Here is a 23,372-nt window from a genome sequence, read left to right on the forward strand (position 1 = left end):
TTATTTTCTAAATTTTCCATTTCTCTCACATGCACATGTGCCTAATTTATGTTTATTTGTCTATTTAACTAAGAATATACATTTCAGTCCAAAGTCCATATTGCTGTTTCAATCCCATCTTTGTTTCTTTTTTCTCGAAAAAATGCAACTTTTACCACTTTTGTTTATACCCCTTTCCTCTAAAAAAAGATAATACTAATAATAATTATTATATGCCAAACGCACCTGGAAGTTCAAACAAGTGGAGTAAATGAATGGTCTACGAATGAATCGACCCAAAGTAGTTGTCTTTAAACACTAGTTAGCTACTACATACATATATTCATTCGTAGACCAATCCCAATCCAAATCATATTAATATTAACATAAACATCTCCTCTCCTCTCCTCTCCTCGTCTTCAACAGTAACGGTTAGTATAGTAATATTATCGATTCGATCACTTGCCTCCTGTAGTCGTAGTCGATAAGGCTTAAGCCTTAACGTCTCCTTCCGTAGTACATCCCGGCCCCCGAATGGTAAATCTGTCTGTGCCGCGAAGATCTCTGCTGCCCCCCCTCCCAACTATTTCCTCCGCGATTCCCAACTCTTCCTCCGCCTTGATTCAGCGGCTGCTGCATCCCTCCTCCGTTCAGCTCCTCCTCTTCCCGGTCGTTGTATTCCAACACCAGCCGCTTTATGTCCTGCTTCTCTTCCAGCTCCGCCGCCTCTTTTTGCTTCGTGCTCTGCACCAGAGAGCAGTCCCGAGGAATGTACATCTGCTTCGTCTGCTGCTTGTTGCCGCGCTTCACCAGTACCTTCACTCGGACTTCCTTGTTCCCCCCGCTCCCGTCGTCGGTCGTCTCCCCCCCGCTGTCGCCTTCCAGCCCTCTTCCGTGGTGCTCCTTGTTCGACCCCTCGAACACGTTCATGGGTATCGTCATGTTTATTGTCGGGCGCGAGCGTAGCTCCAGCTTTCGCGATTCCAGGCTTTCCTGCGCCGAGTGAATAATTTATAATTTAGATATATATCAAGATTCGAGTACTAATCCCGGTTCTAGTTGTAGTTATAATGTAACAATCTTGCCTGCATTAGGGCGCGGAATTCTCTATCGAAATCGGCCTCTTCGACCGGGTCAACCTCGGCCACCTTCTGCCGAACGTGAACCTCATCTTCATCAGAGCCCTGATCGACTCTGTCGTCATAGTCATCTTCGCTTTCACCCTCGTCTTGGTTCTCGCCGTCTGTTTCTTCGTCTTCGTGCTCGCTGTGCTCAAAGGTCCCACTCCCGGAGTCACTGTCGGTCTCCCCAACTTCCTCGTGCACTGCGCCGTTCTCGTCGATGCCATTGGCAAGATTTTTGCCATTCGCCATTGCAGCGCCGGAGCTCGTCCTGGCCGGAGGTTTTTCAGAGTCGGAATACTTCTCGTTGTGAATCTTCTCTGTGGTGACTCTGCGCTCGAGCTCTTCGAGTTCAATGAGAGCAGCACTAACCTCCTCAAATGAGGAATATCGGGTCATGTTCGGCCTCAACTCGACGAATAAGTCCTGTAAATATTTCCAGTCGCAATATCAGTCGAGTTGGAACAAATGAGCAGAAATTAATTCGAAATACACCACCAATCTCAAAAGGCATTCCATTCTACAGTTTCTAACCAAACACTTATTTATCGTTTATCTTATGGAGAGAATATACAATTAAATTGTATGGAATGATTTATGAATTCCATTTTTCAGAAGCGAACGTGTCATGAATGTAATGTAGTATAATCTTAGGTTAAAATATCTGGAAATGCAATTCAGCCCGTATGAAATGTCTAAACTCGAGGATAGTAAAAATAGAACAAAACAATCTAAGAAGTACGGACCTGCAGATCGAACTCGATATCCAGAGGAAGGACACCTTTGCTCAATATATACCTTTGGAAATGAATCAAAAACCGATCGAGCTTCCTCTTTGATGAACCTCTATCAAAATAGTGTCCACAGGTCTCTAGAAGTGTGATAACCATTCTGATTCGGAAACAGTCCTCTGGCGGATCCAATGTATCTTGCTAGTATTATCATAATAAAGCATTCCATCACTATTGTAGAAAACTTAAAATCTGATATCATCAAAAGAACAACTATGGAAACTGAAGAATTAAAATTCTGGGAATCTCATTGAACAGAACTCTTCAACAAGGATTTTGAACTCTTTAAAATCGCAATGACGTTTTCTTTTCACAGGAAAAAACAGAGATGAATTTAACGGAAATTAAAGTATATATAATTTGAAAAGAAAAAAGAAAGCCAAAAAGCTCAATTTATATTCACTGGAAACAAAATTTAAACTCAAGATGCAAACACGGAATCTCAAAATATAAATAAATAAATACATATAAAGATAGGTGTGAACATAGCTTTATGGCTTTGCAATCTAATCTTTGCAAATTAGATCTTCAAATTTTAATGAATGATAAATTCATCCTAGAAACTCAAGAATCCATACCTCTGAGGTTCCGTGGCCAAATGCAAGAATCAAATATAGGGTATCAAAAATAACAGATGAATCTATAAGTTCATAGTTGTATAGTTCCCCCAAGAAGCGCATGAATGCAATCCGTTGTTGCTGCATTCCATATTCATTCAGTTCCAAACCACGTCTAATTTCCTCCAGAACCTGAATGAAAGCAGAGGATAGTAGATATGAATTGTATAAATGAAAGTTCTTGAAGAAATTTCCAGTTTATAGAGTCATAAGTTAGATAAAATAAATAATGCAAGAGGGTATATAGCCTCACAATAATCTTATCAGGTGATGCAAAATGCACATAAATGAAGATAAAATGATCAAGGGTTAGCCATCAAATTAGGCAATGAAAAACTAACCTCGTCAACAACAGCCACAGCAAAGTCATCATGATAGCGACTCAATCCAGCAGTAAGTGACGCTATCAAATGGATCTGACCATATTTCCCCTTATGCACCTTCAAAAAACACTTAAGAAGGTATGACTCACATTCACTCCAAGGTAGCTTACGTAATTGTCGCATCACTTGCTCGATGGAAGATTTGTCCAGATCTGAGAAAAGTAGTTTTCTGATATACTGCACAGTATACCAAAACATTAATATTATGCATCCCCACATAAATTATCTAACTACACGCGTAGTAAGCTACCTGATGCAGAGGGGCCCGAACTTTGGAGACTCGTGCAGATCTTTCTGGTGGTTTGCACAAATAGTAGGCATTTTCAACTAATGTACTCTGACGGGGATCCAAATTTTTGACATTTTTCAAGCGCATCAATATTTCCAACATGTTTGACATGCGGACAGTGGTCTCTGGAGATCGGTAGAGAAAGCGACCACATGTCTCAAGGAGGTTACAAGCCACATCAATATTATGGTGAGTGAAATCATCTAGGCAAGCCTGAAATTAGAAAAGTATGTAAAGAAATTATTCAAACAAGCCCGAAACCCTAATTTTCCCACAACTAAATGCAGACACACAATTGTGTAATTAGTGTAGTCTCATACCTTTAGACAGCTAAAAACCAAGCTGGCTGGGGCAATTTTAAACTTGCATAGTTCTCCAATAAACCTGATGTTCCTGATTTTTGTTTCGATATTCATTTGATCCTGCAATATGATAAAATTTGATAATACGGTACAATAATGCCATCAAATATAATGGATGTGAAATTTTATGTGTATGTGACAACCTTTTTATTAATTAAATTGTTAAACTCTTCCTCCAACAACTGTAAGAGCATTGTCGAAACATCCTTCATGCAAGTTGACAGTGTAGCAACCATGCGCGAGTAGTGTGGCAGCAACTCCAGTGATGTCCTTGGAACATTAAACAAAGCCCTCATGAGCTTTTTCCGACTGGACTTTGAGTTCAAATAGCAGAACTCAACCTGGAGAATTGAAACCGCTTTCAGTCAAAGCTTCATTCGCCTATACTAACTGTGTAAATGACGGGATAGTTACAAGAAGCTTGAGCACAGGGAAAGAAGATTACAGTCAACTGGTCAATCAGGTCGCGGTTTACACAACTCGGAAGCCTGTGCAGCAAAGCTTCAAGATGTGTTCCATCAACGCCTTTAGTTTTATCCTTTTCACTTTCGCCTTTTCTTTCAGTATCCTTCTCTTTTCCTTTCTCCTTGTCTTTTTCTTCTTTATCTTTGCAATCCTTATCCTCCATTGCAATCCCAGAATCAGCAGAAACTTCAGGATTTTCTTGTATTGATATATGAACTTTGTCTGCATCAGGTGCAGCATCCTTGCATATGAAAATCATACATGTCAGCAGGATCCATATATAAGGAAAATTCTTATCTTTCAGGTGCCGTATAAATAACAAAAAGGAAACCATTTTTTGCATGCATTCAAAATAAAATACAGCAGCCAGTGGACTTCAAAAAATTATTTGACTAATCTCTATGACTTTTGACGTAGCTTTATAAGTGTTCTCCATCATACAACGATGGAAATCAAATAAAGAAAAAAGTGGAAGAGTAACTGCCACTAGATGATCGGTCGATACCGGAAAATCCCATCATCCATATTTGTTATAAGTATATATCTTTCTTGCAGGAACAGATAAATGAATGAAAAAATAGCAAAACTACTAGTTGAGGTAGGTAGTTAATGTTCTTACAGTTGATGATTCCTGTGATTTCGAAGATTGCTCACTCGACTTTGGATCTGCCTCTCCCAGCAGCACAGCAGGAACAAATGCTCTAAATAGTTAAACAATCAGTAACTTCAGGCCATACTAAATCATTCAAGGAACAAACACTTTATCTTTAAACTCCCACCTCAGGTCTGGAAGGTTTTCATAGAAAGCTTTAGTATCTTCATCATCCCACAGGGGTTCAACAGAAGAAGATTCTTTGCTAGCAACAGGAGATGAAGATTCCTCCCCTGATGTTACTCTGGTTGTATGACCATCCTCGGGCATCACAGGAGGTTGCATATCAAGTGCTTCCGCAAAACTACAAGTGAAAACAAAATAACTTACTCAGAACTTCAACAGAGACGGAACAAATATAAAGAGCGGTCAAATGAGTATCTAAAGATAAGTATCTAAAATTAACTCACGAAGAGATGCTGCGACTAAGAAGGTCATAGGATTTCCGCAGTTTTTCATACGAAGAGGCATTTTCTTCACTCAGTTCACCTTTAGCATTCAATATCTTCGCATTCTCATGCTCCATTTGGCGAAGTGACTACCATATAGGAAGAAAAGGTGTTTAAATAAATACAGCATCCATAAAAATCAATTTTTTTTTTGCAAATAGAAATACACCACAGATACAAATTTACAAAGATATTTTCTTACAGCATGTTCAGCCTGAAGAAGTTCCACAACAACATCATAATAAGCTTGAAAAGCCTTCCTAAAGAACTTCTTCTGATCTGCGGTAATATTAAGGCCCTTGAAGAACTGCTAGATATGGATACCAGCACAGTTAATAAATATCATATTAGAAAAACAGATTAACACATATTATACAATCAGATTCTAGACGATTTAAATTCACGAGATTTTTCAAGAATCATATAAGATATAAATATTGAATGAACTCCTATCTGTTCTAAGTTCAATATTGAAATAATTTCAGGAGCTTTCTACTTAATCCAAGCAGGTTATATGGGTTGCACCTGTTCCAGAATATCCTGTCCAGTTAGCGGAAGTCCAAGAAGGTATCTTCCTTGTCGAGCAAAACTAGTAAGAAGCGAAAGATTCGTCTGGGTTGTATCACGATCTTTCAGATGTTCGCTGTTAGTTAGATCCTTAATTATATTTGTGAAGATGCCACAATCTTCTACAACTCCAACAAAATAAATTTCCAGAAGAAGCTTCAATGTACTTCGCTTCTTCATGGCCCTTGAATTCTTGTCTGCATCTATATCCTCCGTGGATTTTCCTGGTACAAAAACTTTCAAGAGACCTTGAACGAGACTGGGTGCAAAATCTTTGTACCTTTGGTGAAGTAAAGAGCAAATCTGGGTGCAAAACAAATCTTATTAATACAAATTCAATAGGAATCGAAGAGATTGTAGCTATTTCTCTAAGTTAGAATGCATGACAATTGTTTTTCTAACCATTATTTTCATTTACAAAATTCTTTTTAGCAATTTGTGAATCATTAAAACAAAAAAGCCTATAACATAACATTTGACTCAAGAGTGGGATAATTGTTGTGTGTGTGTGTGTGTGTGTGTGTCAAGCTACTTCTTTCTGTAATGTTTGATTATTAGTCCTTATAGCACATAAATACGTAAAACAAAATGGTGGCAGAGCAGACACAGTAAATGACCGATGAAACTTGAGCAACTGAAACAAATTATATATTATTTAATTGGTTTCATATCTCAACCAAAAGGTTGACAGGACAAAAAGAATATGAGCTTCTATACTATTAAATACATATTCCATGCATGTGAAACCAGACACTTTTAGCTACTTGTAATAGTCTAATAGAGCATCCTAATTTATATAAATTATAAATTTTTGACAAGTATACAAGTATCTGACACACTAATAACCAGTCACAAGGCAAACTGCATTTAGTATAAGAGCACCCAAAGATCGTAGTTTACAGGTACTAATGACTACGGAACATAAGAATCACTACAGGATCATTTACTTAATTTAGACTACACTATAACATTATTTGTCGGGTAGCGAATAAATGTATTGAGTGGCTGAATCCACGAGATGAGAAGAAAAGAGAACAACACCAAAAAGCACATGGGAATGAACCACTTAAATGAAAAGCTACCTGTACGGCGGGTTGTATGTCAGCAGACTTAAGCTTTGCATCACAGATGGCAGTCACTGCTTCGCTGACAAACTTGCTTAAATTGACACTGCGCAGCTCATCCATTAAACTTTCGCGCTGCTCTTCATTGATCTGTTTTAACTTTTTAATGACAGCAGTGTTGCGCCTGATGCTAGAGTCCAATGTCCTAAGAAACCCAGAATCTGAAATAGACAAAGGCAGCAAGATAAATGCCTAATACGATGGGCTTCACATCCCAGTGAAGACCAACAATTAAACTTATCCACAAGACTTTCAGAGACAAAATTTACTAGATGATAAATGCTTATAAGACTATTAAGACTAGGGTATAGTATAACACAAATAAAATGCATGTTTCGGCAGTTTAATATTAATACATGCAATAAGAAATAGTATTGAGCATTTTGCTACAAGCGATACAATTGATAGAGCATAGAAGTATTAAACTCTTAGGGTGTGTTTGTTTGGGTATTTTTAGGGATTTTTACTATTCACAATTTTTTTCCCATAATCGTCAAATCAAACTCCTGTTTTCTTTTTTTCTTTTTTTTTCATATTATACTAACAATTAATTTTACATTCAAAACATCACATCAAAACCTATTTATATCACATCAAACAACTATTCAAATTCAAATTTTTTACAATTCAAAATCCAAACCCTCAAAAAACCACACCCTTACTATGCATTGCAATAAAGCAATATCTATATAATATCAAACGGGAAACCCACATCTACATCGCCGGGAATTCACAGCACTCGAAATGCTTCATTATGCAAAAATCTAGATGCTCTATGCATACATTCTAATTAGGGATTCATTCCGTTCAGCAGCTAAACTTTGTAAGAGAGTACCAGAATCCATCCGAGGATTTTTTGAAGTTGTGAACAAATCATGTTAATAGCTCAAAAGAATAACACTAACCAGGCCTCTCAGGGTTCAAATTACTCTGACGCAGTGCCATCTTTGCTTCAATGGATTTCTTAAATTCCTCAAGTCGGGCAACAGCTTCCTGCACCACATACATTCATTAAAAGCAATTTTCACGAATAAGCTACACCACAAACTGTGGAAAATAGTCCAAAAATCATTGAAAGAAATAAGCAAACAGACAGGAAATCCAAGAACAGCTTTAAACTATGCCACCAAGCACTTCCACTTGGTAACCAAATTGAAGAAAGGGTTTGATACTTCAATTAACCACTAAAAAATACACACACACACACATACACACGAGAAACGAAATCTTCCAGTGAGAGCTGTTTTTTTTAATCAAAGAGCGAAATCATCGGAAATTATGAGAGAGAGAGAACCTACTTCATCATCGTGCTTGGCGTCGTCTTCGTGTTTGTCGTGGTGCTCGCCGGAGCCATCGTCCGCGTGTTCCATCCCGGCGCGGATTATCGTTGAGTGCGATCGATTGAATTGAAAAAAGGGTTTGGAAATTTGGGGCTAAAGGAAAGGAAAGGAAAGGAAAAGAAGATCGGTATCGGTGGTACGGATGGTATTTTAGAACAATGCTGTGACTCGACTCGACTCGAACCTAGTTAAGTGTCACGGGTTAACTTCCTTCGCTCGAAGTAACCGTGCGCCCCTTAGCAACTCACTCCCGTCGGCTACTAAGGCAGGCTTCCCGACTCGGCCAAGCACCACAAAAGCCAAAGGCTTTCTAGAGAGAGAAACTAGAGAGAGAAAGTGTGGAGAGAAATGCTTTTGATTGCTAAAGACTTGGATACTTACAAGTGAGGTGCAAGCACCTATTTATACAAGCCAAATGAATAAATGCTACCTTCCTAACTACCGAATTAAATACAATCTACCAACAATCAACCATCAACTCCCAACCACCTCATTAATGCCAAGTTCTACCACCTTCCGGAACCTTCTAGAAGATGCTAGTGAGTTTGAGTGAAGTCTTTGGCATAATGAAAAGTGGTAAGTATAGGAAAACCACCGCCGTGTGTCCGCTTGAAAGTCCGACCGTGACAATTCTCCCCCACCTAAACCTTGACGTCCTCGTCAAGTGCTCGCTCGGTACGTCTCGATGTGGTTCTTGAATTGCCATAGGTCTTGTTCTTTCTCCCATGACGCCTCGCTATCCGGCTCGCCCTTCCACCGGACTAAGTATTCGGTCCAACGGGGTGTCCCCCGTTTTCCCATCACACGATCCGCCATGATCTCCGCAATGTCTTTCTCGTAGGATACCGTCGTCGTCGGTGGAGCGCGGTGTGACTCGTTCCGGGACGGATCTTCCTCATCCTTGTGATACGGCTTCAATAAGCTCACGTGAAAGACCGGGTGGATCTTGAAGTTGTCGGGTAGGTTGAGTCGGTACGATCGGGTTCCGACCTTCTTCACCACCTCGAACGGCCCTTCGTACTTCCGTGTCAAGCCCTTGTGCACTTGACGGATCGCCTTTACATTCCTCCCCAACATTCGGACCAACACTTGGTCCCCGACCTCGAAGTCCCGTGGACGTCGCTTGTCGTCCGCCCACTTCTTCATCCGTTTCGCGGCCTTTGCCAAGTACGCCCTTGCTATGTCGTGCTCCTCGTTCCATCCCTTAGCAAGTTTGTACGCCGCCGGACTCGCCCCCTCGTATCCCCGCGCCAACTCGTGGGGCGTCGTCGGTTGTTGCCCCGTCACCAACTCGAAAGGACTCCGATTGGTAGACTCGCTACGCTGCAAGTTATACGAGAATTGTGCAACATCAAGTAAACGAGCCCAATCGGTTTGGTTTGCACTTACAAAGTGTCGGAGGTAGATCTCCAACAAGTGATTCGCCCGCTCGGTTTGGCCATCGGTTTGCGGGTGAAAACTCGTCGAGAAGTGGAGACTCGACCCCAAGAGCTTGAAAAGCTCCCTCCAAAACTTCCCGGTGAAGCGTGGGTCACGGTCGCTAATGATATATCTCGGTACCCCCCAATACTTGACCACATGCTTCAAGAATAGTCGGGCGGCTTCTTCGGCTTTGCAATCTTTTGTCGCCGGTATGAACGTCCCATACTTGGAAAATCTATCGACCACCACCATGATCGATCCGCATCCGTCCGACTTTGGTAGCGCCGAGATGAAATCCATCGTCACACTATCCCACGGCCGCTCGGCAATCGGCAATGGCTCCAAAAGTCCCGCCGGTTTGGCTTGCTCAACCTTGTCTTGTTGGCAAACCAAGCACGTCCGCACGTAGGCATTAATATCATCCTGCATGTTAGGCCAATAAAACGATTGCTCGACCAACGCCTTTGTACGATGGATACCTGGGTGTCCCGCCCATTTGGAGTCGTGGCACTCCTTAAGGATATCCCGCCGAAGATTATCCCACCGTGGCACAAATAGTCGATCCCCGACCGTGAAGAGTAGGCCATTCTCTTCCCAAAACTTCCTTGTCGTGCCCTTCTTAGCCATTTCTATCAAGTTCGTGGCTAAGGAATCCTCGGCTAATCCCTCCTTGATTCGGTCGGCAAGGTCCCCTTGCACTTGAGTAATCGCCGCAAAGGAAGCCTTCCGACTAAGCGCATCCGCCACGACATTGGCTTTGCCCGGCTTGTACACTAATGTGTAGTCGAACTCCGCCAAAAAGTCTTGCCACCGTGCTTGCTTCGGGGTGATCTTCTTTTGGTTTTGAAAGTAACTCGTCGCCACATTATCCGTTTTGATCACAAAGTGACTCCCGAGCAAGTAGTGCCTCCACGTCCGAAGGCAATGGACGATTGCCAACATTTCCTTGTCGTGGACCGGGTACCTCCGCTCCGTGTCGTTGAGTTTCCGAGACTCGTACGCCACGGGATGCCCATCTTGCATCACCACCCCTCCAATGGCATAGTCCGAGGCATCCGTGTGAAGCTCGAACGGCTTTGAATAATCCGGGAGGCTAAGTACCGGGTCCTCCACGACCGCCGCCTTCAAGTTCTCGAAGGATGCTTGGCACTCATCACCCCACTCCCAAGCAACTTTCTTTTTCAACAAGTTCGTCAATGGCGTCGCCCTCGCCGAGTATCCCGCAATGAATCGCCGGTAATAGTTCACCAACCCAAGGAACGACCGAAGTTCGGAAACGTTCTTAGGCGGTTCCCACTCGACAATTGCCCGCACTTTCTTTGTGTCCATCAGGATCTCGCCTTGCTTCACTTTGTGTCCGAGGAACATCACCTCCGATTGAGCGAACGAGCATTTCTCCAATTTCACATACAATTTGTTCTCCCGTAAGGCCCGGAACACCAATCGCAAGTGCTCCGCGTGCTCGTCTAAAGACTCGCTATAGATGACTATGTCATCCAAGTACACCACAACAAACTTGTCCAAAAATGGGTGAAATATTGTATTCATCAAAGTGCAAAAGGTAGCGGGCGCGTTAGTTAAGCCGAAGGGCATAACTAAAAACTCGTAGGAGCCGTACCTCGTTACGCAAGTGGTCTTTGGCTCGTCGCCCTCCGCAATCCGAACTTGCCAATATCCCGACCGCAAGTCCAACTTCGAAAACCACTTGGCCCTCCCCAAGCGGTCGAATAAGTCCGCCACCAACGGTATCGGATACTTGTTCTTGATTGTCACTTTGTTGAGCGCCCGGTAGTCGACGCACATCCGAAGGCTCCCGTCTTGCTTCTTTTGGAAAAGCACCGGTGCGCCATAAGGAGCTTTCGACGGTCGGATGTAGCCGGCATCCAACAACTCCTTTAGTTGTCTTCGAAGTTCCTCCAATTCGGGCGGGGCCATCCGGTATGGACCCATTGCCGGAGGTCTCGCTTCTTTCTCCAATTCGATCTCGTGATCGACTTCTCGTCTCGGGGGCAACTCCTTTGGTAATTCGGGGGGCATCACGTCCTTGAATTCGTCAAGTACGCCTTTGATCTCCGTCGGGACATCTTGGCCCTTTGACGGGTCATCCTCCTTGAGAGCCACGAAATACGTCTCGTGCCCTCGCTTGAACCCCTTCGAAACTTGCATAGCCGACAAAACATGTGATTTAACTTTCTCAACGTGTAAAGGAACATGAACACTTACGTCACCTTCCGTGAAGCTCATTGACTTGGTCTTGTGGAAGATCACCGTCATCTCCCTCATGAACTTCACGCCAAATATGACTTTGTAATCGCTCATCGGCAACACCATGAAGTCCAATTTGCCGTGCCATCCTCCAATTTGGACCGGGACTTGTTTGGCCATGCCGGTGATTGGTTTTGACGCCGAATCCGCCGGTTTCATCCACCCAATTCCCTTCGTCACCTTTACACCCATTTCCGTCGCCTTGTCTTCGGACAAGAAGTTCCGAGATGCTCCCGAATCCATCAAGACCTTCGTAGGTACCCCGTTTACCTTGGCCTCACAATATATGAGTTCATCCTCGGGTCCCTCCTCCGTAGGCACCGTGAACATTTCGTCGCTTGCCTTCACGGCATTGAGGACTCTCATTGCTCCCAACCTCGCTTCTTCGGACTTCTCCCGTTCCTCTTGGACCACGGTGGTAGCATTGAGAGCCTTCCTCTTCGGACAATCCCTAACAAAGTGTGGCCCTCCACACGTGAAACAACTCCGGTCTTTCGCACCGGCTTCGGGTGCTCTTTCCCGACCCTTAAAGAAAGGTTTGTTCGTCGGCTTGTAGGGCTTCACTCCCCCACCTTTGTCCTTGATCACCTTCTTGGGCACAAAGTCCCGTCGGATCTCCAAAAGATCCTCGGCCGCCGATATAGCTTCTTGTAATGTTTGGACCCTTTGGCGTCTCAACTCGATTGCCGCCCATGATTGCAACCCCTCCATGAAGTTGAACAACCGATCCTTCTCGACCATCTCGGGGAGTTCAAGCATCAACGATGTGTATTCATTGATGTACTCCCTAATACTTCTCGTATGTTTGAGGTCCCGCAACTTCTTTTTGGCCATATCCTCGGCATTCTTCGGGTAGAATTGGTCCTTCAAGTCGGACTTGAATTCTTCCCACGTATCGATTTGGGCTACCCCTCGGGCAATATCATTGTGGCGCCTCCTCCACCACAAACCCGCGTCATCCGACAAATACAAGACCGCCGTCTTGATTTTGTCCCCATCATCGCGTATTCTTTCTGCATCCATATAATTTTCGATGGACCAAAAGAAATTATCGATTTCCCTAGGAATACGCTTACCCGAATATTTCGGAGGTTCCGGAGCTCTAACCCGCGAACCTTCTCGCACCTTGGTGCCGCCTCCGTTCTCCAAGGCCGCCTTGAACAAGGCTCGTTCCTCTTCAAGGCGTTCCAACCTCAAAGCCGTGTGTTCCCGCAACTCGCCTAACTCCACCGCGGTCATGGCTTTGAATTCCACCCTCAATTCGTTAAGGGACGTCGTCATGGTACTCTTCAACGCATTGATAGTTTCCAACACAAAACTCCTCAACTCGTGGAGTCCCGCCAAGGCGTTGTTCTCAACTTCGCCCATGTTTGTCTCCAAGGTGTCCAACCGCTCTATGGACTCCCCCACGGCAAGCTCCAGCTTGACCGCCCGTGTCTCCAACTCCGCAATGAATTCCCGAGACCTACTCCGTCTCTCCTTGCGTCCGTCCAATCCCGCAGCATTTCCGTCCGACACGTTCCCGTCGTTTTCTCCCGACATTCCCACGGCTTGCCAAGATCGTTGCTTTGATACCACGTGTCACGGGTTAACTTCCTTCGCTCGAAGTAACCGTGCGCCCCTTAGCAACTCACTCCCGTCGGCTACTAAGGCAGGCTTCCCGACTCGGCCAAGCACCACAAAAGCCAAAGGCTTTCTAGAGAGAGAAACTAGAGAGAGAAAGTGTGGAGAGAAATGCTTTTGATTGCTAAAGACTTGGATACTTACAAGTGAGGTGCAAGCACCTATTTATACAAGCCAAATGAATAAATGCTACCTTCCTAACTACCGAATTAAATACAATCTACCAACAATCAACCATCAACTCCCAACCACCTCATTAATGCCAAGTTCTACCACCTTCCGGAACCTTCTAGAAGATGCTAGTGAGTTTGAGTGAAGTCTTTGGCATAATGAAAAGTGGTAAGTATAGGAAAACCACCGCCGTGTGTCCGCTTGAAAGTCCGACCGTGGAATTTTCACGAATAAGCTACACCACAAACTGTGGAAAATAGTCCAAAAATCATTGAAAGAAATAAGCAAACAGACAGGAAATCCAAGAACAGCTTTAAACTATGCCACCAAGCACTTCCACTTGGTAACCAAATTGAAGAAAGGGTTTGATACTTCAATTAACCACTAAAAAATACACACACACACACATACACACGAGAAACGAAATCTTCCAGTGAGAGCTGTTTTTTTTAATCAAAGAGCGAAATCATCGGAAATTATGAGAGAGAGAGAACCTACTTCATCATCGTGCTTGGCGTCGTCTTCGTGTTTGTCGTGGTGCTCGCCGGAGCCATCGTCCGCGTGTTCCATCCCGGCGCGGATTATCGTTGAGTGCGATCGATTGAATTGAAAAAAGGGTTTGGAAATTTGGGGCTAAAGGAAAGGAAAGGAAAGGAAAAGAAGATCGGTATCGGTGGTACGGATGGTATTTTAGAACAATGCTGTGACTCGACTCGACTCGAACCTAGTTAAGGCTGTGTTCGCCAAATCCCTAAATTTGCACCAATTCAAGAAACCGCTGCAGCGAGCGGTTGAGGTGCCGATTTTTTTTAATTGTTTTTTTTTTTTTTAATAAAGTGAAATCCGGAGTCACTATCGAAATACGCATTGGATAAAGTCAAATCAAACTTAATATTTTACAAATTAAATTCGACAAACTTAATATCTTACAAATTAGATCTGGCTCGGGTTTAAACCTATATATCATAGATCACAAATTCACTAGTCCCGCTAGATCATCTCTTATGAGACTAGGGGTGTTTGGCAAATAATTTTTTTTGATGAATTTTAACTTACCAGTCAAAAAAAGGTGTTTGATAAATTAGTTTTTTGGAATAGCTTTTTTAACCCAAATAAAATTAATTTATGAAAAACTAACTTATCTAGTGTATTGAAATAATTTTTTCGGTAAAAAAAATTTATTCTTTACATATCCTTAAAAATTTATTATGCATTTTACCCTAATAACTATATTTTGATTATTTATTAATTATATTAAAATATTTTATTATATTATAGTTTTACTTTTATAAATTTAAAATAATTAATTTTTATATAAAAATTATTTTAATTATAAAATATATAAATTTATTAAAATTAACATAAAATAGAAAATATAAATATTAATAATTTATTTTTTTATTAATTTACATTATATAAATTTTATATTAAAAATAAATTAAATTTATTGAAATTATAAATATAATGAACTAATTGATAATTAACATAATAAATATATACATAAAAAATTTATTATTTTATGTTTTACATTATTTTCAATAGAAAAATTATTTATATATTTTAATAAAAATATATTATTTTTTAAATTTAACTGTAATAAAAGTAAATATTTTTATAACACTTTTACAATTTTCAATAACTAATAACAAAAAAAAAAATTAAACATTCTAAATGCAAAAGAACATAATTAAATATATTAGAAACAAAAATAAAATAAAAATGTCATCAATTATCATTTTACGTATAAACAGCTAATATCAAAAAGTTGTTTTATCAAAACATTTTAATACAAATTGTTAATCAAATCAGCTAGTCAAACCAACTAATTGCCAAACACGGCCTAGATGTGAATTGTTATTCTTATAACTTATCGAACTCCCATTCCATAGGTATTGGATAAATATAGATGTGTGTATTGGATAAATATAGATGTGTGTAGAGGTAGACATAAAGTGTCTTAATGTAAAATTTTTAGTTAAAATAATTATTTGATATGATATATATATATAAATAAATATTTTATTTATAAAGTTAATTTTTAATTAGAAAAATAAAGATTATTATACGTTTAAATCGATATAAAAAAAACACTAGATTATAGAATCAAAAATTAAAATTAAAATCCAACAACAAAACACACTAATTTTAATTAATTTTTTTTGAACTAATTGATCGGTTCAGTTCTATAATCCGATATAAATAAATAAATATTTAATTTAATATTATTTAAAAAAATTAATAAATAGTAAAAAATTTATAATATTTGTAAAAAAAAACACTTATTTATGGAATTTTCCCAAAAAAATATTAGTCATTAAATTTTTTTCTTTCAAAAATATCAAATCATTCAACATTCATAATACATAAAATAAAATAAAATAAAATAAAACATCACACAATATTACTCACACCCACCGTAGAGAGCTTCCATCGTGCTGAAAAAAATCAGTGCAAGACTGCATGATTTTTATTTTATTCTTTTCAATTTTTAATTATACAATATCACAAAAACATTGCATCACATTCCCCAAAAAATAAATAAATAAATAAAATAAAACATCAAAACTAAAATACAAAAACCAAAAATCTGAATGAGCATTTTCTTTCTTTTTTTTTCTATTTTAAATATAAAATATAGCAGTAGTATTTACTAGTAAATACCAGAACCAATCTATCGAATTTAAAAAAAATAATAATAATAATAAATTAAAATTTTGTCTAGCAAAATATTAAATCAAAATACTATTTAAACAAAAATTCAAATAAAATAAAAGCTCAAACCAAACCAAATAAACTAGGATCAAGGGAGATACCTTTTATGCCAAGAGATGAGGCGCATGGCGTTAAGTGTCTATATGTATATATATATATGTGATCATATTGATGGGAAGAAGATTGAAAGTAGAGGTACATAGAATACAAGAAGAAACAACACTCTTGTCACCGCCTATATAGTTGGTTTTCCGAAGAGGAGAAGCTCTACTCATCCTTGTACCTCTTCTCGAGTTCCTCCATGCGCTGAATCTCCCTGTGGTACTTACAGATGCGGTAAATGCACCTGAATCGACGTTCAAAATTATTGGATGTGAAAACCGACCTCTATATATATAGCTTGACTTCGTTAAGTTGATTTGGAGGGAATTGGATTGGGGGAGAAGAAGAAAGACTTAGTTCAAAGTGTGGAGGTATTTTACCAATAAAGAAGACACGCAGCAGTGCACAAGACGACGTTCCTCTGAGCCTTGTAGATCTGCAATTTTGCCAAATGTTGGCGAATTAAGAATATCATCGGCCAAATTGGTTAAAATCAAAGAAAAGAATTGAAGTGATCGTATTTGGGAGAACTATTTTTTCTCTTATGTAGATGTAAATGTAACTCTTCTTATGCTGTTGTTATATAATATAATAAATAATTAGTTAATGATTAGAGCAAATATAACATGAATATAGCATTCAATTTAAGCCAAAAACAATGGCTACAAGGAGCAAGGAAATATTTATCACTCAGAAGCCTATCAAACAGAGCTTCTGTAATTCTACATTCCAGATTTCAAAATACACATCCCAAATGCTTCCAGCTAACTCGGGTTAATCACAATTTGTTTCCGAATTCAGGTGATAAGTGTGCAGATGTTTCGAGCACTATGCAAGCGACAAGCCAACAGATACAGGAATCAACAGCAGGTGATTTTCAAAAAGATACTTCAACTTTCTATAATCTTTAACTAACATTTCCGAAACAAAGTTTATGGTCCTAGGATTAGGCAAGTGTAATTTCAATAGCATAACACTTATGAAACCAAAGAGGTACAAAATGGTAGGGGAAATCGGGAAAGAAATGCATGCTCTAGAAGAATTCAAAGCTAAGAATTATATGCTCCCAAAACATCTAAAAGCAAGCATGAATGCATTATAATTGGATTACCACATTCTGACAAAAACAAGCTTCAATGCTTGATCATGGTGGCACTATCATTTTTACAGAATATAAATAAACTACATATTATTATATAAAAATGCACTGACAGTTCGTAATCAAAAAACAAAAAATGCATTGACAGTTGCATCAGCAACACTGAGGATTACCTAACAACAAATTCAATAGTCGTAAGATACTCCAAAAGAAGGATCATATCAATGACAAGTACCTAACTGATATAATTTGTACAGATATAGTAGAAGCTCCACAAGAGTTACCAATAGCAAGAGTGATCAACTATCATAAATTTTCATTTATTAATCATAAATTTTACTAGCAGTTTTCCACGTGAACCAAATATCTCTATAATTAGCACAATAGGTGAAAATTAACAATAATTACCGATTTCTCATATCGATCCCTTTCCGCAGCAGTACAGATCTCCCCGGTACACATCAGCCGATGCTCATTCTTCCAATATATATCTACCTCGCACCGAAAACAGAAATAAATCATCAAATCACAGCAACAGCAGCTGAAACCTCAGATTAAATCAAACCATTCCGAAAAAAATGAAGACAAAAAATCGCACCTAGGAGCTGAAATGCCGAGAAAGGTACAACAAACAGCGACGGCTGCAGAACGAGCGAAACGAGCGACACGATGCTAGATTTCACCGCTTTCGGCGACGGCAAAGTCAGAGCAATCGCGACCGCCGCCTCCGCTGCCACCACGTACGCCAGTATCATCCATTGCAACGCCATGAGTCTCCGGTTCGGCAATTTTCACTTCCAAAACCTCGCAGCAACTTCCGATTACTTCTCCTCTTCCAGAGATCGCTTGATTCGCACGCGCTTCACTGAATTCACGAAGCGATTCCTCGTTGAATTTTGCTTTGCTTGGTAGGTAAGGCTAAGGCTGAATAAATAGGGTTCCAGCTTCGCAGCTTCATCCTGCCATTTATGATTTAACGAAAGCCATTTTACCATTTTGCCCTCCACTCATTTAACGTGGCAAAGTCGCGTTTTCAGTTCTACCGCTTGAAAGGAAAGTCGTAAAGTCATGTTACCACAATCTAACAGTCGGGCATTGATGATTTAACGAAGGGCCATTTTACCATTTTGCCCTCACTAATTTAACATACCGAAGTCGTGGTTTCAATTTCTACAACTTGAACGAAAGTCGTGTTCACCACAAGCTATTGCGGTCGAGCATTTATGATATAACGAAGGGCCATTTTACCATTTTGCCCTCATTTATCTAATATTGCGGTTCTTCATCTTGAAAGAAAAGTCGTGGTTATCACAGGCTATTAAATCGTGTTATCAAAATCATACATCATCATATGATTACATTAGCAATGCTGTTTTACCTATAGCAACTTATTGAGGCTTGTCACATTTCATAAGTTCACCATTTGCTAAGAACAATTTTTGCTCATTCGAAATCGTACTTGGTTCGACAATTCGGCAACCGTTCTCCAATAGGATAACCGAGCCATTGTCAAAATCGAGCTCTTTATTCGCCATCTTTATAAGCTCTTCCATTGTGTCCGGAATCCATAGAACAACTCCCATGTTTTGTTTTTCTTTGTGATCCCATGGAAATCCCGGGTAGACAATACATTTTCTTCTTGATAATGATTTATCTGTCGTATCGAAAAATATTACATGAACATTGCATTGTTAACTTGAAGCATGAAACGTATATATAGATATAAATATCGCTTCTATGAGGACGTTAATTGACAGTTTATCAACATTATACCAATCAACACATGAAAATATTATAGACAGCATATGAAAATAGAAATAGAACGTACAACTCATATTGTCTAGAATATAGTACCTATTAGCAATTCTATTTTGTATATTTGTCATGTTAGCAGACTTCGTAATCTGTTTGTATGAATTATTGTAGTTCATATATTGTATTTGTTAATATAAATATATATTTTGTATGGTTAGATCTATATATAATATTTTGTTTAATATATATTAACTGACACTATCAGCACTGTGATGATTATAATTAATCAGTATAGTAATAACCGTTGTATAAATATATATACCTTCAACTCTTTCGTGACGATAAGATAGTTCTTGCATTTCTTTAAGGGTTGCTTCTTGAAGTAGCTTCATTAGGACATGGCTACCGCCTATCCGAGCTTCATCTATCGGAGTTCTTCCCCATCTGTGCGAAAAAAACAACAATGTAGGAAACCGAACTGTCCTATTATAAGATTACTTCGATATTGCATACCTGTCTCTAGCAGTGACGCTTGCGCCGGCTTCTAGAAGCGAAGCACACTCGTCGTACAATCCCTCCGATGCAGCTAAGTGTAACGGTGTTCTAAGGTCATAGTTTTTCGAGTTTGGATTTATTCCATTACCCAAAAGCCGTTTCAAGAACTCCAAATCCTTCTTCGCAACAGCTTCGCAAAGACAATTCCCCGCGCTGTCAATGGACAACGAAGCGCCGGCGCTTACCAGCAACAATGCGACGCTGTCATGGCCATTCTTGATTGCTTCAAAAAGTGGAGTCTTTCCAAAATCATCTGCAAAAACCATAGCCATATCTAAATCCATTTCATTTAAAAGATTGCGATTAAAGGGATACATATCGTTTATTTATTTATATACAATGAAATCAGATTTGGATTACCTTTGACATTGAAATCCACATTTTTGTCTATAAGGTACTGAACAATGTCTTCATATCCTTTAGCTGCAGCTCTATGCTAAAAAACAGAAGTTTTGGATTAGGACAAGAGATGATTGAGATTTATGATTGAAATTTTTGAATGATTTACAAGTGATGTTTGGCCATTGTAATCCATTTTGTTAGGATCTGCTCCGGCTTCGACTAATCGACGCAGTCGACGAAGATCGCCGTCGTCTGCAGCACAGTTCAATCTCATGCCTATCTCAGATTCATTCTTCTCAATCTGCAGAGCAATCTCAGACTCCAGAATCTTCTTCCTAAGGCTATAATCTTTCCCCTACAAATAGTAGCCTGTAAAAATCAATCCCGATTTCGCAACTTTTCGACAAATTTTCTTCGAAAGAAACGATCATCAACTGAACTTACCTCAAGTAGATTATTAATGACTGCTCGTCCGTCCGATGAGTGTGTATCGATGATCTCTATAAGATCTTCCTTCTCTATACGTAGAAGCTTCGATAGTTCGACAGCTCGGATTGTACGAGGCTCCGGTATGCTGCAAAGAACCGAAATATCGCCGATCGAATCTTTCGACTCTGTCTCCTCTGTGTTCTTCTTTACTTCATCCTGCAGTTCGACATTTTCAGCTAAAATACAAGCAAAAGACTCAATTTTTCGAAGAAAATTGAGCATCGATAGCTTACGAGTTTGCCGTCGAGGATAATGTAAAGCTGATTGCTAATGTTTCCTTCTTCTACTATCACTTCTTCAGGCAGAAAAAACTCTTCGTGCACTCGGATCACCTGTTCGAAAACGAACACCCTTAAAACAGCAAGTTATTACAGCTAAACTATAGCGAAAAACGGTGGCTGTCTTACGACTTTCGTGACGAACTCATTCGAGCAGTTTTTGAAGAGAGGAACCTCTCTAATGTACGGCTCGTAGAGTTTAGTCGATATCTGCGAGAAAAAGACACGGATCGATGTCAAGCGATCGTAATGTGTAAGGGAAAATCGAGAGTCGAGAAGAGCGCGAACCTTGGCGCGTAATGCAAGAGGAAGATCTTGAAGAGCAGCTGCATCAGTGTAGCTGCTTTCGAACTGCAATCGAATATGGCCTTCGACTTCCTTGCTCATTCGCTTCCCGAGCTTGTTTCGATTCATGCATTTGATCAGTTCCGTCATTTTGTCTCGGAACCTCTCCGTTCTCGACCCTTTCACGATCAGCGCCGTCATGTTTCCGAGCAAGTAAGCTCCGAGAATCATGTCGAGCGAAACGTACATCATCACGAAGATCATTTCCCGGCTATTGACAGCGTGGATTTCGCCGTAACCTGCATCGATCGATCGATCGATCGTTCGTTAGTCCTCGAATGAACGAAGTGTTGTTCGAGCTAAGAAATTTGTCGAATCGAAGCTTACCGACTGTCGCCATCGTAACTACAGCGAAGTAAAGCGCGGTTATGTACCGTGTCCATAGATCAATATCTCGGAAATTTGTGTAGCTAAAGTCTCCCATCTTTAAGCTACCTATCCATGTGTAGCCTTCCTTCGACGGAGGAAGAGTCGTCGCGAGGTAGTAAAAGATACATGCCGCCGTGTGCGTGCAGTAGAGTTCAACGACGAACAGCTTAACGATCCTCGTAAACAGGTAATTTATCCGTAAGTCCTTCTCCAACTTCTCGAAAAATTCCGTCACCCTCATCGCTCGGCTTAGTCGAATCCACAGCATGTACCGTACCAATTCGCGCTTTCCGCAAGCCTTATCGAACAAAAAAAAGAACTAGCTTAGTTTCATTAGAACAGCGAATTTCAATTCATCGAGATGTAGAACGACGAGCTCTCGACCTTGTATATGGCATCCCACGGCATGCATCCGAGAAGATCGATGACAAACATCGATTTTAAATAGCTACAAGAACATTAGCATTGAATAACTGTCTCATTTAAAAACTTAAACTTTAAAAATTACGCATTATTAACTATTTTCGTCCGACTCTAAGTGTCTCTTTTACTTTTTACATATTGATCTTTAAATATTAATTATTATATAAAAACGTAGTACAAATCAAGGGAAAATGACAAAAATACTTATATTAGTGTCTTATAATGTTATTATAATTACATTTGTGTAAAAAATTATATAAATATAAGGATATTTTTAATGTTAAGTACAATAACGCAAAAGGTAAATGAGAGTCTTAGAGCCAAACGAAGGAAGTATTAAATAGTCAGCTAACAATTAATATCCCAAGTTAATTGAAAAAACATAAAGAATAAAAAAGATCGATAAGAAGGCGAACCGGAGGGCGACGAGGTTTCGATTATAAACCATGATGTGAGAGTGAGGATCTCTGTATGCAACAAAGAAGGTTGTGAAAATGTCGATGAGAAAAGTGAATTGTCCGGCGATGTCGAGAAGGTGAAGATCCCCCGGGAGGCCTCGAAAGAACGCGAATTCGAGTGGGGTGAAGAACGACGAGTAGACAGCCCAAAGAAGAACAAAATGACTCCATAAAACATACCATCTGCATTCAATTGAATGTATTAAATGATCATTTCACCTAAAAATTTAAATTAATAAATAAATAATTAATTAATTACATATTATATAATCTTCTAATTCCTATCTTACCCGGTATCGGGATGAATGATGCATCCATGGCTACTATGGCCACTTCCTCTTTGAGTTCTACTCGTAAACGAGTATTGCCCTGAATAGTATCTTCTTAAGGCTCTAAAAGGCTGCATTTTTTTCCGCCATGAGGGCGATGATTGGGTCGAGTCTTGCAAATCCTCGACCCGAAATTGTTCGTTATCGTTATCGTCGTCGCCGTCGCCGTCGAAATTGTTTCTTTTGGCATCACTTGTATGCATCTTTTTCTAGTGTATGAGAAGCTTAGAATAGAACAGATTTGTAGTTAGAATCAAAGATGAATGAACAAGTTGCGGCTAATTTGTGTGGTGATGGTAAAGAGAATCATGTTTAAGATAAAAGTGATAGAAATTATTCCATGTTCCCATGAACTTCTCTTATTTTTTTATAAATATTTTATTTTAATATTTTTAATAAAAACAAATTATTACTATTTAGTTTGATGTTTTAATTATTAAAAAAAATAAAAAATGTATTTGTGTATTCAATAGTAAAGGAATTTAAAAAGACAGAG

The 23,372-nt window shown here is 39.7% G+C and overlaps 3 protein-coding genes across 4 annotated transcripts; all 3 read right to left on the minus strand.

Annotated features, from left to right (window-relative positions):
* Positions 1-180: 180 nt before the first annotated feature.
* On the minus strand, positions 181-8,326 carry LOC127243357 (regulator of nonsense transcripts UPF2). Of its 2 annotated transcripts, none has more exons than XM_051263333.1 (17): positions 8,098-8,326; positions 7,705-7,792; positions 6,758-6,960; positions 5,634-5,978; positions 5,311-5,415; positions 5,070-5,197; positions 4,787-4,963; positions 4,627-4,708; positions 3,988-4,248; positions 3,686-3,883; positions 3,501-3,602; positions 3,142-3,393; positions 2,850-3,068; positions 2,470-2,640; positions 1,847-2,032; positions 1,065-1,526; positions 181-972 (listed from the first exon to the last, which is right to left on the minus strand). In XM_051263333.1, the coding sequence occupies exons 1-17, from the start codon at positions 8,167-8,169 to the stop codon at positions 478-480; spliced, it is 3,546 nt and encodes a 1,181-aa protein (XP_051119290.1). In that variant the 5' UTR covers positions 8,170-8,326; the 3' UTR covers positions 181-477. The 2 variants fall into 2 exon arrangements, with proteins under 2 accessions (XP_051119290.1, XP_051119289.1); XM_051263332.1 differs by having other exon boundaries at positions 5,311-5,418.
* An 8,132-nt stretch (positions 8,327-16,458) lies between these two features.
* Positions 16,459-18,475, minus strand: LOC127243668 (uncharacterized). The gene is made up of 4 exons (XM_051263799.1): positions 18,132-18,475; positions 17,942-18,024; positions 16,815-16,870; positions 16,459-16,678 (listed from the first exon to the last, which is right to left on the minus strand). Exons 1-4 carry the CDS (start codon positions 18,301-18,303, stop codon positions 16,600-16,602), a joined length of 390 nt encoding a protein of 129 aa, XP_051119756.1. The 5' UTR covers positions 18,304-18,475; the 3' UTR covers positions 16,459-16,599.
* Positions 18,476-18,820: 345 nt separating this feature from the next.
* LOC127243178 (potassium channel SKOR-like) lies at positions 18,821-23,147 on the minus strand. The gene is made up of 13 exons (XM_051263067.1): positions 22,838-23,147; positions 22,506-22,730; positions 22,051-22,114; positions 21,625-21,964; positions 21,241-21,536; positions 21,082-21,162; positions 20,908-21,006; positions 20,630-20,830; positions 20,352-20,540; positions 20,204-20,279; positions 19,802-20,096; positions 19,611-19,732; positions 18,821-19,187 (listed from the first exon to the last, which is right to left on the minus strand). Exons 1-13 carry the CDS (start codon positions 23,077-23,079, stop codon positions 18,922-18,924), a joined length of 2,496 nt encoding a protein of 831 aa, XP_051119024.1. The 5' UTR covers positions 23,080-23,147; the 3' UTR covers positions 18,821-18,921.
* Positions 23,148-23,372: the final 225 nt, after the last annotated feature.

Source organism: Andrographis paniculata, unplaced genomic scaffold, assembly GCF_009805555.1.
Source record: "Andrographis paniculata isolate CXL003 unplaced genomic scaffold, ASM980555v1 Contig95END, whole genome shotgun sequence".
NCBI lineage: Eukaryota > Viridiplantae > Streptophyta > Magnoliopsida > Lamiales > Acanthaceae > Andrographis > Andrographis paniculata.

Coding starts and splice junctions, on each gene's coding strand:
- LOC127243357 (XM_051263332.1), bottom strand. CDS start 8,169: ATGGAACACGCGGACGATGGCTCCGGCGAGCACCACGACAAACACGAA. Junction 3,603..3,685: donor ACAATTTAATTAATAAAAAG/GTTGTCACATAC, acceptor ATCATATTGCAG/GATCAAATGAATATCGAAAC. Junction 3,394..3,500: donor TGGTTTTTAGCTGTCTAAAG/GTATGAGACTAC, acceptor TTCTAATTTCAG/GCTTGCCTAGATGATTTCAC.
- LOC127243668 (XM_051263799.1), bottom strand. CDS start 18,303: ATGGCGTTGCAATGGATGATACTGGCGTACGTGGTGGCAGCGGAGGCG. Junction 18,025..18,131: donor CTCGGCATTTCAGCTCCTAG/GTGCGATTTTTT, acceptor GGTGCGAGGTAG/ATATATATTGGAAGAATGAG. Junction 16,679..16,814: donor GCTGCGTGTCTTCTTTATTG/GTAAAATACCTC, acceptor ACGTCGATTCAG/GTGCATTTACCGCATCTGTA.
- LOC127243178 (XM_051263067.1), bottom strand. CDS start 23,079: ATGCATACAAGTGATGCCAAAAGAAACAATTTCGACGGCGACGGCGAC. Junction 21,163..21,240: donor CTCTTGCATTACGCGCCAAG/GTTCGCGCTCTT, acceptor TTTTTCTCGCAG/ATATCGACTAAACTCTACGA. Junction 19,733..19,801: donor AGCGTCACTGCTAGAGACAG/GTATGCAATATC, acceptor TTTTTCGCACAG/ATGGGGAAGAACTCCGATAG.